Source organism: Chelonoidis abingdonii, chromosome 25 (genome assembly GCF_003597395.2).
Source record: "Chelonoidis abingdonii isolate Lonesome George chromosome 25, CheloAbing_2.0, whole genome shotgun sequence".
In the NCBI taxonomy this organism is placed as follows: Eukaryota; Metazoa; Chordata; order Testudines; family Testudinidae; genus Chelonoidis; species Chelonoidis abingdonii.
This window is the reverse complement of record NC_133793.1, coordinates 3312906-3330958: the sequence shown is the minus strand read 5'-3', so window position 1 is coordinate 3330958 and position 18053 is coordinate 3312906. Positions and strand designations below refer to the sequence as shown.

The 18053-nt window shown below is 47.8% G+C and overlaps 1 protein-coding gene and 1 pseudogene across 2 annotated transcripts in view; both read left to right on the top strand.

The window, feature by feature from the left end:
* The first annotated feature begins 8872 nt into the window (after positions 1-8872).
* Positions 8873-18053, top strand: part of AGO3 (argonaute RISC catalytic component 3) — a 57658-nt gene continuing 48477 nt past the window's right edge. The window contains exon 1 of one of the 2 annotated variants that reach the window (XM_032766755.2): positions 8873-8985. In XM_032766755.2, coding sequence (XP_032622646.1) covers positions 8967-8985 — 19 coding nt within the window. In that variant the 5' untranslated portion in view covers positions 8873-8966. The remainder of the gene's footprint in view (positions 8986-18053) is intronic. The other variant, XM_032766756.2, reaches the window with a different exon arrangement.
* Positions 16766-16875, top strand: LOC116817060 (U4 spliceosomal RNA; annotated as a pseudogene).

Genomic DNA, 18053 nt, shown 5'->3' with positions numbered 1-18053 from the left:
CACTGTGGATTGGTTTGTTTTTAAAAGAAAAGAGGAAAAAAAATATTACTCCTGACGGTTTACTGCAGGAACACTCTACACATCTACTAAGGGAATAACATGTCTCTTAGTATATTTCATCCTGCCAGCTTCCAACATTAATAATCTGGACTATAAACTGCACATAGGCATCACTTCATCCACCCTTTAAAGACAGACACCTTCAGATGCTGATGCATTTTATGTATATTCCGGAAAAATTCAGGTTACTTCCTCTTGTGATGGAGTAGGGGCTGTCTGTGTGGGGAACGGGAAAGCAGGGGATGTCTGTAGGTGAGGGACAGGTAGTCAGGTTGTAATGTGAGCCGGCAGGGGGGAGGGGGAGCTGCTGGGCGGGGGAGAAGGAAACAAAGGGGTTTTGGAGTGGGCCGGAGGAGGAGAGGCAGGACAGTTTGGGTTTGGGCTATGGGGAGGAATTCAGGGGATCCTAGCTGGGATCCAAGCACCCTGAACCCCCAGAAGGACTCAGTGGAGGGGTCCGGACTGTGCCTGCAAGCTCTGCTGTAACCTGTGTTCCTGTTGTCCAATAAACCTTCTGTTTTACTGGCTGGATAAAAGTCACTGTGGGTCCCAGGAAGAGGGGTGCAGGGCCAGACTCCGTGACAACTTGGTGGCAGCGGTGGGATATACTGCACCCCGTGGACGGCGCTTCCTGCAGTAAGTGACTGGGGAGCAGTAAAACGAAGGGGTGATTAACCCCTGGGAGTGTGTGCCCAGTGAGAAGGACTTTGCAGTAACAGGGTCCCCCGGGGGATTGCAGCGAGCGGTCCCAGGGGCGGAGGAGTCTGCAGCTCGACCCTGGCAGAGAGGTGGTGACCTCAAGAAGGGCTGGTGCACTAGGGGTCCCCCGGAAACCGTGGGGAGCGGCGAGCACCCCGGCCTGTGAGTGGCCAGCAGGAAGATGTACGCCAAGCGGCGCAAGTGTGACCTGCTGGAGCTGTGCAAGCAGAGGGGGCTGCGCACAGGGAGACTGACGAAGGACCAGCTGATTGCCCAGCTGGAGGAGGGAGACCGGAACCCTGTCTCTGAGGGAAGCAGCCAGGCAGATGCAGCGCAGTCACCAGTGCCTGTCCCCCCGGGGAGTGGTCAGACGGCGGATGAGGGCTTCCCGAGACCCCCCCTTCCTAGCCCTAGGGGAAGGGCGGGGAGGAGCCCAGCGAATGCCGAGGGCACCGTGACCCCCCCGGCCAGCAGGGGATCCTGGCAGCGAAGCTCACCCCCCAGCAGGGGATCCTCCCGGCGACGCTCGACAGCTGTGGAGCAGCCGTGGCTGGAAGAGGAAAGGAAGTTGAGACGGGAGGAGCTCGAGTTAAAGAGGCAAGAGCTGGAGGAGAAGGTGAACCAGCGTAAACATGAGGAGAACCAGCGTAAACATGAGCTGGAGGAGAAGGAGAACCAGCGTAAACATGAGCTGGAGGAGAAGGAGAACCAGCGTAAACATGAGCTGGAGGAGAAGGAGAAACAGCGTAAACATGAGCTGGAGGAGAAGGAGAAACAGCGTAAACACGAGCTGGAGCTGGCCCAGCTGAGGAGCCGTGAGGCCCCGGCTGCGGTGAGTGAGGGGGGACCCAAGCCTACACCGAACTTTGATAAGCGCTTGCTGCCCCGGCGTAAGGAGGGGGAGGACATAGATACCTTCCTGACGGCCTTTGAGAATGCCTGCGAGCTGCAAGGGGTTGGCCCTGCAGACAGGATCGCAGTTCTCACCCCCTTACTGGACTCCACGGCCGTGGAGGTGTACAGCCGACTGAAAGGGGCGGAGGCGGGGGACTACGAACTGTTCAAACAGGCCCTGCTCCGCGAGTTTGGGCTGACTCCTGAGATGTACCGGAAAAGGTTCCGGAGTCAGCGTAAAACCCGTGAGATCACATATCTACAACTGGTCAACCGGGCGCAGGGGTATGCCCGCAAGTGGACAGCTGGGGCCCAAACTAAAGAGGACTTGCTGGACCTGTTCATACTGGAGCACCTGTATGAGCAGTGCCCGTCCGACCTGAGGCTGTGGTTGAGGGACCAGAAGCCGGAGAACCCGCAGCACGCAGGCCAACTTGCCGACCAATTTGTGGACAGTCGGGCAGGGGATGGCAGGGAGGAGTCTCGAAGGAGCAGGCCTGCCTCAGCGCAGAGAGAGAGTCATCATGGGACCTCCCAGCGGGGGCCTATGGAGAACCCCCCCAAAGGGGGAACATCCAGTGTCAGGTCCCTCCGACCCACTCCAGGGGACCCACGAGACATGGGCTGCTATCAATGTGGCCAACGAGGCCACATACGGGCCCAGTGCCCCAAGCTCAGGGACAGACCAAGCAGACCCAACCCGCAGAGGGTGGACTGGGTAAAAACCCAATCGGAAGATGGGCTACCCTCCCGGGAAAGGGGGGCTGGCAACATACCACCTATGAAGGAGGGAGGAGGTCCCCAGGTCAGCTCCTCTGGGGGGCTGGAAGCGCCAGCCTCCGGGTTCTTAGTTTACCGGGTGGGCGCGGGGCTGCCCCTCCGGAAAGAGTGCCTTGTTTCCCTGGAGGTAGATGGGAGGGAGGTCACTGGGTACTGGGACACGGGTGCAGAGGTGACGCTTGCCCGGCCCGAGGTGGTGGGCTCAGATCGGATGGTGCCCGACACCTACCTGACCCTGATGGGTGTGGGCGGGACCCCATTCAAGGTGCCCGTGGCGAGAGTACATCTGAAGTGGGAGGCCAAGGAGGGCCCCAAGGACGTGGGGGTACACCCACATTTGCCCACAGACGTGTTAATGGGAGGGGACCTTGAGGACTGGCCTAGTAGCACTCAGAGTGCCCTGGTCGTGACTCGTAGTCAGAGTCGGCAAAGGGCACTGCACCCCGACAACGGGGAAGGTACTCGGCCCGAGGTGCAGGACCCTAACCTGGGGGGCAGGGAATGCCCAGGGGCACGGCTCAGAGAGGCTGCGGCCTCAGACCCAGCCAGCAAGAGAGAGCTGGTCCCCATCCCTGTCCCAGCTGCTGAGTTCCAGGCGGAGTTGCAGAAAGATCCCTCCTTGCGGAAGCCCAGGGACCAGGCTGACCTTAGTGCGGAACAGACCCTGAGGAGAGGTTGCAAGGAGAGGTTCCTGTGGGAGAAGGGGTTCCTGTACCGAGAATGGGCTCCCCCAGGGGAGGTAGAGTCATGGGGGATCAGGAGGCAGCTGGTGGTTCCCCAGAAGTTTCGCCACAAGCTGCTGTACCTGGCCCATGACATCCCTCTCGCAGGACACCAGGGAATCCGGCGCACCAGGCAGAGGCTGCTACAGAACTTTTACTGGCCTGGGGTCTTTACCCAGGTCCGACAGTACTGCCAATCCTGTGACCCCTGCCAGAGGGTGGGGAAGGCCCGGGACAAGGGGAAAGCAGCCTTGAGGCCTTTACCCATCATAGAAGAACCTTTCCAGAAGGTGGCCATGGACATAGTGGGACCTCTCAGCAAGATGACCCGGTCAGGGAAAAAATACATCCTGGTGGTGGTGGATTTTGCCACTCGCTACCCCGAGGCGGTGGCCTTGTCCTCTATCGAAGCAGATACAGTGGCAGATGCGCTGCTGACGATTTTCAGCCGGGTGGGGTTCCCCAAGGAGGTCTTAACGGATCAGGGGTCCAACTTCATGTCGACCCTGCTCCGGTCCTTATGGCAGAAATGTGGGGTGCAGCACAACTGGGCCTCAGCGTATCACCCCCAGTCCAACGGGCTGGTGGAAAGGTTCAACGGGACGCTGAAGATGATGCTAAAAACATTTATGAACCAGCACCCGCAGGATTGGGACAAATACTTACCTCACCTGCTGTTCGCGTACAGGGAGGTACCCCAGGAGTCTACCGGGTTTTCGCCTTTCGAACTGTTGTATGGAAGGCGAGTAAGGGGGCCCCTGGACCTGATGAGAGATGAATGGGAGGGGAAGGCCACTCCCGAGGGAGAGTCAGTGGTGGAGTATGTCCTGACCTTCCGGGAAAGACTGGCCGAGCTCATGGGCCTGGCCAGGGAGAATCTGGCCCGAGCCCAGAGGAAGCAGAAGGTCTGGTATGACCGCACGGCCCGGGCCCGTGCCTTTGCCACCGGGGATCAGGTGATGGTTCTCATCCCTGTGAGGAAAAACAAACTCCAGGCCGCCTGGGAAGGGCCCTTCAAGGTTATCAAGCAACTGAATGAGGTAAACTATGTGGTGGAGCTGTCAAACCGGGCACATCACCGGCGGGTGTACCATGTGAACATGATGAAACCATACTATGACAGGGGGAATGTGGTGTTGGCCGTGTGTGGACACTGGGAGGGGCAGGGAGATGACCCTTTGGTGGATCTATTCCCTGGGACAAAAGCTGGTTCCCCCCTGGAGGCAATTCCCCTCTCTGATCAGCTGACCAGGGCCCAGCACGCTGAGATCAGAGGGGTGCTGCATCTGTACCGACAGCTGTTTTCCAACCAGCCTGGACGCACTAATTTGACTGTCCACAGGGTGGAGACCGGGTCACATCCCCCTATAAGATGCTCCCCTTTTCGGGTCACTGGTAAAACTGCCCAGGATCTGGAAAGGGAGGTCAGGGACATGCTGGCTTTGGGGGTGATCCAGCAGTCTTCCAGCCCTTGGGCCTCGCCAGTGGTGCTGGTCCCCAAGAAGGATGGGTCAATTCGGTTCTGTGTGGACTATCGAAAGCTCAATGCCATCACCGTATCTGATGCCTACCCCATGCCCAGGCCTGACGAGCTCCTAGACAAGCTGGGAGGTGCTCGGTACCTCACCACCATGGATCTTACCAAGGGCTACTGGCAAGTGCCGCTGGACGCAGATGCCAGGCTGAAATCGGCCTTTATCACCCCTCTGGGGCTCTACGAGTTTCTGACCCTGCCCTTTGGCCTCAAGGGAGCGCCGGCCACCTTCCAGCGCCTGGTGGATCAGCTACTGAGGGGGATGGAGAGTTTTGCCGTGGCCTATATTGACGACATCTGCGTCTTCAGCCAGACCTGGGAGGACCATGTGTCCCAGGTTACCCAAGTCCTGGACCGAATTCGGGAGGCTGGGTTAACCGTAAAGGCTGAGAAGTGCAAGGTGGGGATGGCGGAAGTATCTTACCTGGGCCATCGGGTGGGGAGCGGCTGCCTGAAGCCAGAACCCGCCAAGGTGGAGGTGATCAGAGACTGGCCTGCTCCCCAAACCAAGAAGCAGGTCCAGGCCTTTATTGGGATGGCGGGGTACTATCGAAGGTTCGTGCCCCACTTTAGCGCCATAGCCGGCCCCATCACTGAACTGTGCAAAAAGGGGAAGCCAGACAAGGTGATCTGGACTGAGCAGTGCCAGGAGGCTTTCCGGGCGCTGAAGGAGGCTCTGGTTAGTGGCCCAGTTCTGGTGAACCCAGATTTTGACAAACCCTTTATGGTGTTCACCGACGCCTCAGACACGGGACTGGGGGCGGTGTTAATGCAGGAGGATGAAAAGGGGGAGAGACACCCCATCGTGTACCTGAGTAAGAAGCTGCTACCCCGGGAGCAAAACTACGCGGCCATCGAGAAGGAATGCCTGGCCATGGTGTGGGCCCTTAAGAAGCTAGAGCCATATCTCTTTGGGCGACACTTCACCGTGTACACAGACCACTCTCCCCTGACCTGGCTGCACCAGATGAAAGGAGCCAACGCCAAGCTCCTGAGGTGGAGCCTGCTCCTGCAGGACTATGACATGGACGTGGTCCATGTGAAGGGAAGTGCCAACCTGATAGCGGACGCGTTGTCCCGGAGAGGGGGCCCTGAACTTCCCGAGGTCACTGGGCAGAGGGACCCCGCTCAGTTCAGTTCCGAAGGGGGGAGCGCTGTGATGGAGTAGGGACTGTCTGTGTGGGGAACGGGAAAGCAGGGGATGTCTGTAGGTGAGGGACAGGTAGTCAGGTTGTAATGTGAGCCGGCAGGGGGGAGGGGGAGCTGCTGGGCGGAGGAGAAGGAAACAAAGGGTGTTTTGTCGGCCGGAGGAGGAGAGGCAGGACAGTTTGGGTTTGGGCTATGGGGAGGAATTCAGGGGATCCTAGCTGGGATCCAAGCACCCTGAACCCCCAGAAGGACTCAGTGGAGGGGTCCGGACTGTGCCTGCAAGCTCTGCTGTAACCTGTGTTCCTGCTGTCCAATAAACCTTCTGTTTTACTGGCTGGATAAAAGTCACTGTGGGTCCCAGGAAGAGGGGTGCAGGGCCAGACTCCGTGACAGGCATCACTTCATCCACCCTTTAAAGACAGACACCTTCAGATGCTGATGCATTTTATGTATATTCCGGAAAAATTCAGGCTACTTCCTCTTGTTTTTGCCAATGATTTAAAGGCACACAGTTCACTTTATGCCAAAATTTAAATGTGGTAAAAATAAAGACTAATATAAGTGTGTCCACAGCTTACGAGACAAGACAGCTATTTTAAAAACACAGAAGCACTGCATCTCAAATGGTACAGTACTGAAAACCTGAAAGGGAACCCAAGCAAAAGTGAAACTGACTTTAATTTTCATAGATTTAAGCTGAGACAAATGCAAAGAGGAAATAAAAGGTGAAGGTGTTTTTAAAATTCCCTCACTTCATTTAAACAGGACCATCAGTGGAAGTACTGTACAATAAAATAAGGGGGCAGAATAAATTCACTGAGCCTAAAAGTTGTCTCTTGTGGGTTAGTACTGTCTCACTTGCCTTAACCAGTTAATTTAGCTCCACATCGCTTTCCCCTCCCCCTTGTTGTTTTCTAATTAAACTCTCTCCTTTCTGGGTTTGAGTCATCATGTTCTGTTTACAAGCTGGGGTGCAACTGCACTAGAACTAGTAGTGAACAGATCCTAGCAAGCACCTCCGTATTAAGACTGCTTCTAGAGTTAGGAGAATAAGGGCTTGTCTACAGCACACAGCTTTTAGCGACACAGTTGTGTTGCTACAGCTGTGCCGCCACTGTTTGTCAGCAGGAAAGAGCTTCCACCCCAACAAGCTGCCTTTGCTTTGTCGATGCTCCTGCGTTTTGCTTACTGTTAGCATAACTTTTCTTTTGAGGTGTGTGTGATCTTTTTTAAACACCTCTGAAAGACAAAAGCTTTATCGTCCAGTTGCCAGTGTAGACAAAGCCTATGTGCTATGGATCCCCAGGCTGTTTCAAGCTCCTGGAGTCTGAATGGAGTCCAGCCACTATTCTAATCTCAGGGGCCCTAGACACACACACGGTGCAGATCTGGCACCCAGCTACCTAGACTCTCTGGGCCCAACCTGACCCTTCACACTCCTGTGTATTTACACACAACTCCTCTGCCAAAACTTCATGCAACAGGTGTGAAGTTTAACTCTCTCAGGGGCATGCAATAGTTGTGAATCAGTCCACATACACTTTGTTCAATCTACTTTATATTTAATCATGTAAAGCACAGGAGAGTATGGATCATACAAAACAACTGGACAGCTTAAACATAACGCTTCAGTAGCTTCCCATTCCCTTGGGAGATCATCTGTGTTCTGTAGGTAGACAAGATTCTCTGCACCCCACAAACTGCCTCCCTTATCTTAATCTGGGCCAAACAGCTTTCCCCTGGGCAGCTCTCCCCCCTCCCCTCTCTCAGGCCCTTTACAGACGCCATCTGGCATCTGCTGCTGCTTTTGTTCTACCTTTTAGTAATTTTCCTTTACCCTCAAAACCCCCACTTTCCTTCACACAGATGGAGGAAGCGTCTTCTCCCACACTGAGCGAATCTATCGTCCGCAAGCGCTTTATTTGCAGCAATTACTGAGCGCTGATCGTTCACCAGAGACATGACAACTCTGCTAACTCATGGGACATCCACACACGTACAGGCTTGTTATGCCAGTCATTTCCTAATACATTTCATACAATTATCCAAAACTCAGAAATGGTACAGACAAAACCCAACCCCCAACTTGTCACACTAGCCACAGAGAGCAAGCAAAAGTGCAAAGCGGGCACAGGCACGTTGGGACCATCAGGCTAAGCAGGTTTTCTCGCCTCGCTGGTAAAAAGCCTGGTGAAGACCCCTGCATGGAAGTGGGAACAACAAACCGGTACAAAACCAGCTGAGCGGAAATGACTCAGGGTGCCCCAGCGCAAACTGCTCAGAACGCCCCCCTCCCCCCCGCCCAGGGTGACCTGATGTCCCGCTTTGATAGGGACAGGCCCGATATTTGGGTCTTTTTCTTAAATAGGTTCCTATTACCCCCCACCTCCTGTCCGGACCTTTCACACTCGCTGTCTGGTCACCCCGCCCCCACCCCCAGTCAGGCTGCTGGTGCCTCTGACACTACGGGAGACTCGCCGCAGCCTCCCCTGACAGCTCCGCCGCTGAGGGACTGAGCCGGGGCCGAGAACTGAGCCCAGGCATCCGGACTCCTGCCCCGGGCCAGGAACGGAACCCAGGCGTCCGACTGGCCAGAGCCGGGGACACTATCCGCGGAACCCAGGCGTCCGGGGCACCAGGCTATTAGCGGGCTCGGCCCACCGCCCGCCAACGGCAGTGCCAGCTCCATGTCAGGTCCCCCCCGCCCCCTTTGCGTCACCTCACCCGCCTCGCCCTCTGTTTTTACCACTTCCGGGCACGCCCTTTCTTCGCGTCACGGATTAACGGCCGGGGGCGGAGCCGGAAGTGAGCGCGACCGGCGCGTGGGCGGGGGTGGGTGGCGCTTCCGGCGCGCGGTAGGGCAGAGGCAGACACAGAGAGCGCGAGGGAGCGCGAGCCGGGGCTGCTGGCGGCCACGCAACTTCCGCTCCTGGGCTCCCGCTCCCAGCTCGCGCCGCCTGAGGTCGGCCGGCACCGGCTGAGGGGAGGGAGGCCTCCCAGCCCCGCTCCCCGGGCCGGCCGGCCGGCCGGACTCGGCGCCGCGGGGAGAGAGGGGGCAGCGCCCGGCCCTGTGGGGAGAGGCAGGATCCTGAGCCGCAGCCTGAGAACGGCCGCCCCCAGCTCCATGAATGGAAATCGGCAGCGCAGGTGAGGGCGGGGGCACCTGAGGCAGTAGGGCGGCCCGCGCGGGGGAGCCGAGCTCCGAGCCCTGCTGGTGGGGGCAACGGGCACTTCCCAGGGCCGTGGGACTGGGGCGGAGGAAGCCCGTTCGGCGGCTGAGCGCTGTGGGGGTGTCTCTGGGGGGTGGGCTCAGTGGGCGCTGGCGTGAATCGAAGGCAGGGACACAGATCTGAGGGGTGGGCTAGGTGCGGGGCCTGGGGAGTACTAGGGGGGCACAGCCTCTGTGCGGGGCTTGGGGTGAGGAAAGAGGTGCCGGGCTGACCCCGGAGTGTGTCTCACTGAGCTGGGGACCCATGGAAGCCGTCCTGAAATACTGACCGAAGTGGGGACGGGATCAAGAGTCAGCTCTGCTCTGACCCCCGGGAGTGGCTTCGCCTTGGTAACAAGCACCATTGTTATGTACAGTTTCTAGAAGTTGTTTCAGGCAGCCCCTGAGCCCGGGGAGTGTGAGACAGTAATATCATGAACCTGCCTGTCAAACCCTTGCTGCAGTTCTTGGGGGAGTAAGACATCTCTCTTATGGGATATCTGTAGCCCTTGTCTTTTACCAGCACTGCATCATAAACCTTGTTCAGTTAAAAAGAAGCTGGTGGTATAGCAGTTCTGTAGAATTTACCAGTCTGGCCGCAGAATTTATTTCTCCTCTATCATGATGATTTTGGGGTCGGGGAAAAGATTTTACTGAAACAGCTTAATATGCATTCTGGGTGAGAGGAATTTTGCAAAGTTTTGCTTACACAATGTTGTGTATGTTGGTTAAGAAATTGTATGATTTCCTGTTTATTTGCTTATTAATCTTAATATGTGTGAATTTGATCAGGACAAGTCTTGTCTGGCATTATTTCAGTTTAGTGATGGCTAATTACTAAACTAAAATAATTGCAGGTACTATTGATAGAACCTTAATCATAGGAGATATAGCAGAATGTTATATTTTGTTCTCCAGAGGTGTCTGCACATGGTAAAAAAGAATGGTGTATCTCATAAATGAAATATTCCAGACCAAATAGTGGTTGCTATATTATGCAAACTGGCATATGATGAGTCCTTTGAGATGTTGTTGCCATGAAAATGGAAGCTGTCCTATGAGATTGATAGTCATTGAGGAAGGGATCTGTGTAGCTTAAAAGCCTGTCTCTTTTACCAACTTCTGTTGATACAATAAAATATTACCTTGGCTCAGCGATTGATAAAGTGAGCACTTGCTAACATCTATTATATAAAAAAAATGAGACACATTATTAGCAGTTATGTCACTGATGGACTTTAGAATCTTTTTTAAAACTTTGTGTAATTGTAGCCTGCTCTGTTCATTGTGTAACCATGCTCACAATGAAAAGTATTTAATGTTTTCATTTTATTGCATGATCTTATTACAAATTATGACTAGTATATAGTTACTCAGCATTTATGCACCGTGTATTTCATATAGTTTTTGGCTTCCCTCATGTTATTACATGTGTATTTTTGATAAGAACACTTTTTGAAAACGTTTATTAAAGCTAATTTTAAAATTATATAGTACACAGGTTGAGAAAAGAGAGTCTGTACATCTGGATATAGTGCTTGAATTATCTGCAAATATAAAATTTGTTTTTAAAAGTCATATGGTACATAATCAGCAGTAACCCAAATTTAGGTGAATAAATTTAAGACTACAGTTTAGATATTAGCATCCAAGTATTCGAGTATATCATTAATAAAAAATTGTACAGGGAGTTGGTTGTGGAAAGCAAAATATATAAATGAGCAAAGATTGTCCCTCAGTAATTGAGAATTAGGGTAGGTTGTCCGTTTAGAAAATATAATCCATCAGGGAAGTATTTCAGTTACTTTTCTTACTGCGCTTCTCATTGGCACTCCAGCTCATCATTGCCGATGTCCGGTGATGTGTTCTATGTAGATGTGGCAACTCATGGTGTAGGATGCCATGAGATGATCGAGGAACATCAGCCAAGCTGTTTACCGATTCCGCATTCCCTCAACACTTGCTCATTACTGGGGCCCATTGACCAGGGCTCCAGTGATCAGCATGGGTCTGAACCTGGTAACCGTTAGCTCTCAAGGTGTTGGAGGGGCATATTTCTCCAGCTTTCAAGCTCGGGCATGGCAGAAGGCCGGGGTCCTGTTCTCAAGGGACACTGTGACGTCCACCATGATCACCTTCTTCCAGTCTTGTTGATGATGACACTGTCCTGTTGCAGTTGTCTGTCAGTCCTGGGATGGTGAAGTTCATGTCAACCTTCCGTGCAGGTGACGGGATGGCTCTGATCAGGCGGTCTTGGATGATGTGTCACAGTTGCCAGCCTCTGGAATGGTGGAAGTGGTTGCTGGCATCCCACTTGCAAGTCACCTTGAACGCCTTGCCCCGGTCCGGTTTCCGCTTCAGGTTTTCCACATACTGTCAGCGAATGGCATCCTTCAGTATCCTCTCCACATGATTCTGGCTCTTGGGGTAATGATTGTGTTATCTATGTTCTTCATCTGTGGCACCAGGACTCCCAGCTCCTGGCATTCCTCACACCACTTCCAGAGGCAGCCGATACGCTTTTCCAGTCATTGTGTAGCATTTGTGAGCATGAGTCCAGAGTGAAAATACTATCCATTACTGTAGGGTGGATTTGGATTAAATTAGCAGTCTGATCAAAAGTCTTTGCTGCCCCACTTATCTTGAAAGCTAGCTTTTGTGATTTAGGAGTATGTAGAGAAGGGAGGGATAGCTCAGTGGTTTGAGCATTGGCCTGCTAAACCCAGGTTTGTGAGTTCAATCCTTGAGGGGGCCACTTAGGGATCTGGGGCAAAAAATCAGTACTTGGTCCTGCTAGTGAAGGCAAGGGACTGGACTCAGTGACCTTTCAAGGTCCCTTCTAGTTCTATGAGATAGGTATATCTCCATATATTAGATATAGGATGTGACACTCACTGCTGTCTGAAACTCCCTTGACAATGGAAATTTAGGTTTCAATGTATTAAAAGATATTACCTCCAAGTGGTTCCCTTCATAAACACTCACAGGGAAAGCCAGGAGGAAAGTTTTGTCTTAGGCTGTACTTATTCAGTGCATATCAGGTAGCTGGATAACAAATAGTGCTTCAGGAATTTAAGATTGTAATTCTTTTACTTCTAAAAGACACCCATAACTGGTAAACATGAAAATGGGTTTGAACTCTCCTGTGTAAAGAGTCATCTCTTTTGCTGTACAGACGCTTACATTTGTGACTGATGCAAGGAGTTAAATTAATGCTGGATTTGGTCCTGGAAAAATTAGTCTGGATGATATTAATTGTTGCCCTGTTTAGTAAGGGATATGACTGAGCCAGATCCATTTTATGAGGCTGTGGATTGTATTGATCTGGTGGCATATTATTAAGCCTGAATTTCAACAATCTGAACATATTTTTAAAAAACTCCTAGCCAGTTTTGCTGACTACCGTTACTTTCATGTTGAGTACATTATATTATGAGGATATGGAGAATGGGTCCATCAGTGGCTATTAGCCAGAATGGCAAAGGAATGCAACACCATGCGAGTGTCCCTAGTCTCTGTTTCCCAGAAGCTGGGCATAGACGAAAGGGGATAGATCTTCTGTTCATTCCCTCTGAATAACTTGATACTGGCCATTGTCAGAAGACAGATTACTGGGCTAGATGGACCATTGATGTGACCCAGAATGGCCTCTTATATGTTCTTATGACATAGTTTCAATTTCTTCGTAATAAAATCTGGTTTTGGTAAAAGAGGAAATAAAAAATACCCACTTTGTACAAGAGTTTGAATATCAACGCCTTAAACTGTACCAATGTCCAAAATAATTTGTCTTGTTTCACATCATGTTGTTTTCAAGAGAGGTTGTACTATGTAAATGTCTTGGAAGTTTATTGATTCATGTATCTTAAGGTCAATACAAACTTCTTAATAAAATGTTAATGTAAACCTTGTTTAGCTTCTGTTTTTCAGTTCTATCACGTTATCAGTTATAAGGCTACAGTATATTTGCTTGCAGCAAAGTGCAACATTAAGGTAAATGCTCATATGTAACTAGAACATCACAGTTTTAAAATAACTAAATTAGATGAGAAATTTGAGGTTGATGTATTGGCATAGAAATGTTAGAAGAACCAAGTGAACTGGGAAATGGGAATATGAAATCCAGATTAGAAAAGCTGAAACATGTGGCACCAAACAGTTGCTTGTAAGTAGTAGATTGATTAATGTTAAGTTTAACACGTTTTTGGGTGAAGATGGTGATGGACTTGTGAACTTCTAAGTTAAATATGTTAAAATGTTGTTGCCATGGAACTGATTTTAGGGACTCGCATGTAAATGAGTCAATCAGCTAATCAGTTATGTCAGTGGTTCTTATCCAGGGGTCCGAGGCCCCCTAGGGGGGCTTGAGCAGGTTTCGGGGGGCCTCCAAGCAGGGCCAGCATTAGACTTGATGGGGCCCAGGGCAGAAAGCTGAAGCCCAGGTCTCTGAGCCCAGTCACATGGGGCTGAAGCCTGAGCAGTGTAGGTTCATGGGCGTCCCTGTGCTACCCCCTAATGCTGGCCCTGGCTTTTATATGCAGAAAGCCAGTTATTGTGGCACAGGTGGGCTGTGGAGTTTTATTAGCCAGAAGGCTCAGAAAATAAATCAGAGGTTCTCAACGTTTTTCATCATTTCAAAAATAGTGTTTTGTTGACTTGAAAAAAAAAAAATTTTGAACTTAATTTCATTAAATGGGTCAAAAATTGTTTGGGCCTACTGTGGTGGAAGAACGTTAATTATTAGATGTATTAATATTTTAATTAAACAGTAAAAGTAGGTTTCTAAAATCTTACTGTTTCAGAAAATTTTGTATAGCAGGTTGAAAATGTCATTTAAATTACATAATAATTTGATTTTTCTCTTCCTCACAGTTCCTGTATTAATGACCAGTAGCTTGTTAGGACCACAATAAAAAACAAGCTATATCTTGGGGAGAAGGGTAACAAATTGTCTTATAAAGTTAAACTTTATTCAAGGGCGCTTCGTTACTATGTGAGTTACAATAGAGTTTTCATCTGTTGGAGTGTTGAAACTGGAGCTGTCTGAATCAGAAGTGATATGATTTTTACAGAAACAAAAGGCCATATTTAATCTTGATTAAAAGCTCTTCACTATAGTAGTGGGGTGGGTGGCAAGTAGGTTATCTCTGGAGTTAATCCCAATTTCTTATTTTTATTTATTATTTGGATTTATAAGAACAAGGACATAAGACTCTGGGTGCCTTCAATATTTTGTTTAAAAACACAAAAAAACAGACAAATCTAGCATGATATTCACGCTAATGAATAACACAGCTGCAAGAAGTACTTCACCTCTTCTCAGTTCACCTCTTTAGACGGCACCCTGATTCCCAAAAGCCCTAGTATAAAGATCAGCTTTGCAGCCTGTGTGGAAGATGAGCAAACTCTACCTGTTTCTTGCCAAGGAGAGTGGAAAGATTGAGTTCCAAAGTTGAGGGGCTTCTGCCAATATTTTTCTCTTACACAATGAAATTCTAGCAGTGTGGCAGGGGGAGAGATGTGGTATCTCCATTAAGAAAGTCCATGGCCATGTAGTGCTTTATAGGTCAAAACTAGTATCTTAAACTTTACCTGAAAACCTGGAGGCATCAGTGCAGATAGCCAAGAACTGATGTAATATATTTGCAGTGAGAGAGAAATTCTCCACCAGCATTAGCTTCTGAGTGAATTTAAGATGATGTCTTAAGATCCTTCAGAGAACACTGTTCATTTGGTTGGTTGTGTTTTTGCTAATCACTTCTTAAACTCTGTGTGACTACCATTTAAAGAACTACCATTTACTGTTCTCTGGGTAATGTTATCTGGGAACTAGACTAAACTATGGCTGTCTTCTTCAGGGTAGCCATATTGATATCAAATCGTAGTGGAGACCGCACACAGATAGTTTTTACTTGGATGTATTTAGTCAAGGTCAATCCTGTACCCCAATGTGGAGTTATCTTGACTAGCTACATCCAGTTTAAAAACTACAGAGGCCCCCCCTCGTTCCCCGGATTTTATGAGTTTGCTATCTCAGTATCAACAGACCCTTTTTTGCAGTGAAGACATAGCTTTAGTTTGTGGGGAAACATTTATCACCTATGGATCACCTGCATGGTCACCAATAGATGGTTAGTTCCAAGTGTTTCACATATAGTGGTGAATGCAACAGTTTTCTGTGAACTATTTTCACAATTATTTAAAAAAAATCTGATTTGAATTTAAAGTATCAAGTTCTAATAATTTAGTAACATTGAAAGTTATAGCTTAAGGAATCGATGATATAATATAGCCTAATGTTACAATCAAATTCAAATTTAATGCACAGTTAATTGCACATTCTGTGGTGGATAGATTAGAAATTAAAATTATTTTTAAAATAGCAATATAATTTGATCACCTTTGAGAAAACTTTGCAATTTGGTAACATGGCAAAATCCAATAGGGTTCCATATATCTATGATCATAGATCAAATGCTTGATTTTCTACAGCAGACTGCCAATTAGAAAACTATAACCTAATTTGTCTAGAAAGATTTAGTCCTAGTTGAAAAAAATTGTGCTTGAATCTTGTGTAAAAAATTAAAAGGCCTTCAGCTTATTAATTAATTCTTTTAATTTTATCTAACTAACTGATCTGTGTTAATGGTATTTGGACAGCTTTCAGTGTTTTTGTGTATGTCATTGGATGGTCTGAGTATTCAAGTAGTAGATCTAAGATTTATCTCGAACTGTGAAGTGCAAAATGCCAGAACACGTTCAGTGGTGAATTGTTAGGTCGTCAGGAATGTTTCAGTAGTCTGTTTTCTCTCGGACTATTTCCACATTCAGCTGGAATAGACCATATGGTTTAATAACAATGCAAAGAATTCACCTTTTACTTTAGGAAAGGAGAGGTTACGTATTGACTTACTTGCTTACTCAATTTTGTTTTTGAGAAATAGTTGAGTGGTAGTGCTTTAGCTTTTACTCTGTGTGCTGTGAAGCATTTTTCTGAAACCAGGAGGAACTAGTTATATATTTGCTGCTTCATTTGTTTCATTCATGTGCAAAGCCTGTTGCAAAGTGTGAGTAAATCAAGAGATTTAATATCCTTTTTAAAAATAAGACTCCAATGACATTTTCGAAGGTTTGAGTTCAGACCCAGTTTATCAAATGGATTTTTTGGTATAATGTTCAGTTTAATTTTTAAGTCTCAATTTGAATTTTTTCTCAGCTAGTGACAGGCTCTCTGATAGTCAGTTACATTGTCACCATGTTACTACATTAAGAAATTATCTAAGTGTCTAGATCACTCTTGTAGATACAGGACCTTTAGTCACTAAAGTGGAACAAATTAGGTTTAGTAGCAATAAGGGGCAATTGCAAGCTACTTATATTTGATTCATAGTGATTAAGTGGGAAAAGTACAATTCAGTTTGAATCCCTGAGGTTATCAAAGTTAACTTGAACTGATTTTATTGAATAACTTGTCAGTTTTGAAAACAGTGAATTTGAGACTTGGTAAATGCAAGTGAATAAATCAAGAACTAAATATTTTTCTTCAAATTAGTGGGTAGTTAAAATATATGCAAGTTAATGAAAATTTCTGTTCAATGCAAAATGTGATCTAGTTCACAAAACTAGAAAAGATTACTTCAGTTTACTGTCTACAGTTAGTGGGTGGAAACACTTCAAGAACAAATTAGCTGTGTTGTTATGTATGGGCTTGTCGTAGCAACTAGTACGCAGTATCATAACCAATGAAGTTAATCTGAGGTGTGATTATTGCTAGTTGAAAACTTTTCCTCATAGTGTAGACAGATACAAAATTTTATCAAGTAAAGGTAAACTGCTTGTCTTTAAGCATTTCTCATACTTTTTATTTTAAAAACATAGTTTTTACAAATAACTATTCTGTTGTAAATACTATGGAGAATTTGAAAGAGATCTCCATAAATTTAGCTGATAACACAAACTTGTGCTCTGCAGCATTTACTCTAGCTTGTAGAATCCTATCCAGCACCAATGAAAATAGCATAAATATGTTTATCTGACCAGAACTTGAACCAGCACTGCTTTATCTGGATAATTTTTAAAGCAAACTTTACTTTGAGGAACGTTCAGGAAATATGGATTGTGCTACTTCAGAAATAGTCTAATGTCATCCCGAAGGGTGACAGAGTCCTGTGGCACCTTATAGACTAACAGAAGTATTGGAGCATAAGCTTTCGTGGGTGAATGCATCTGACGAAGTGGGTATTCACCCACAAAAGCTTATGCTCCAATACTTCTGTTAGTCTATAAGGTGCCACAGGACTCTTTGTCGGATTTTACGGATCCAGACGAACATGGCTCTCTGATACTTGATCCCGAAGAGTGGCTTTCAGAGAAGGAGGCAAGACACAATTTGTTTTATTGCTTAAGATTTCTAATGTTGGTAAGAAATTGGAAAGCTGAAAATAACTTCTAAAACTGGATTCCTTGTTTCACTTTCACATTTTATTTTAAATTTTCTGTAACCTAGAATGAAGTCATGTTTTTCAGTAGTGATGGGATTTTCTTTGAGTTCTACAAACTGGGTTTCTGAGCCCAAGCAGAGGTCAGGGGCCCTGTGAAAGGGAATCTTTTTTCCTTTGGAAAGTTCTCTCCAGTGTGCATGGAACAAGCCCCAGTCTGAGGAGAGTATCTGCTAGACAAATCTGCCTTGTATTATTGAGCTGCAGTTGAATAATATTTTACCTGTTAAAAACCCTCTCTCTTCTCTTTAAAGCTGTTTGAATATCTAGTCAGGGATTTAAGGCTGTACTTTACAGGCAGACTAAAAAAAAAATAGAAGTCTTCATTGTTTTTTTGCTGTACATTTTTTTATTCTCATTTTATAATTTTGAAATGTGTGGCAAATAGATAATCTTTTGCCGAAAGTCAGCTGTTGCACTCCCTCTGTGCATATTCAGGTAAGAAAACTCCTAATAGGAACCAATATCTTGCCTCTTGGAAGTGTACAAATTTAATCAAATAAGATTTG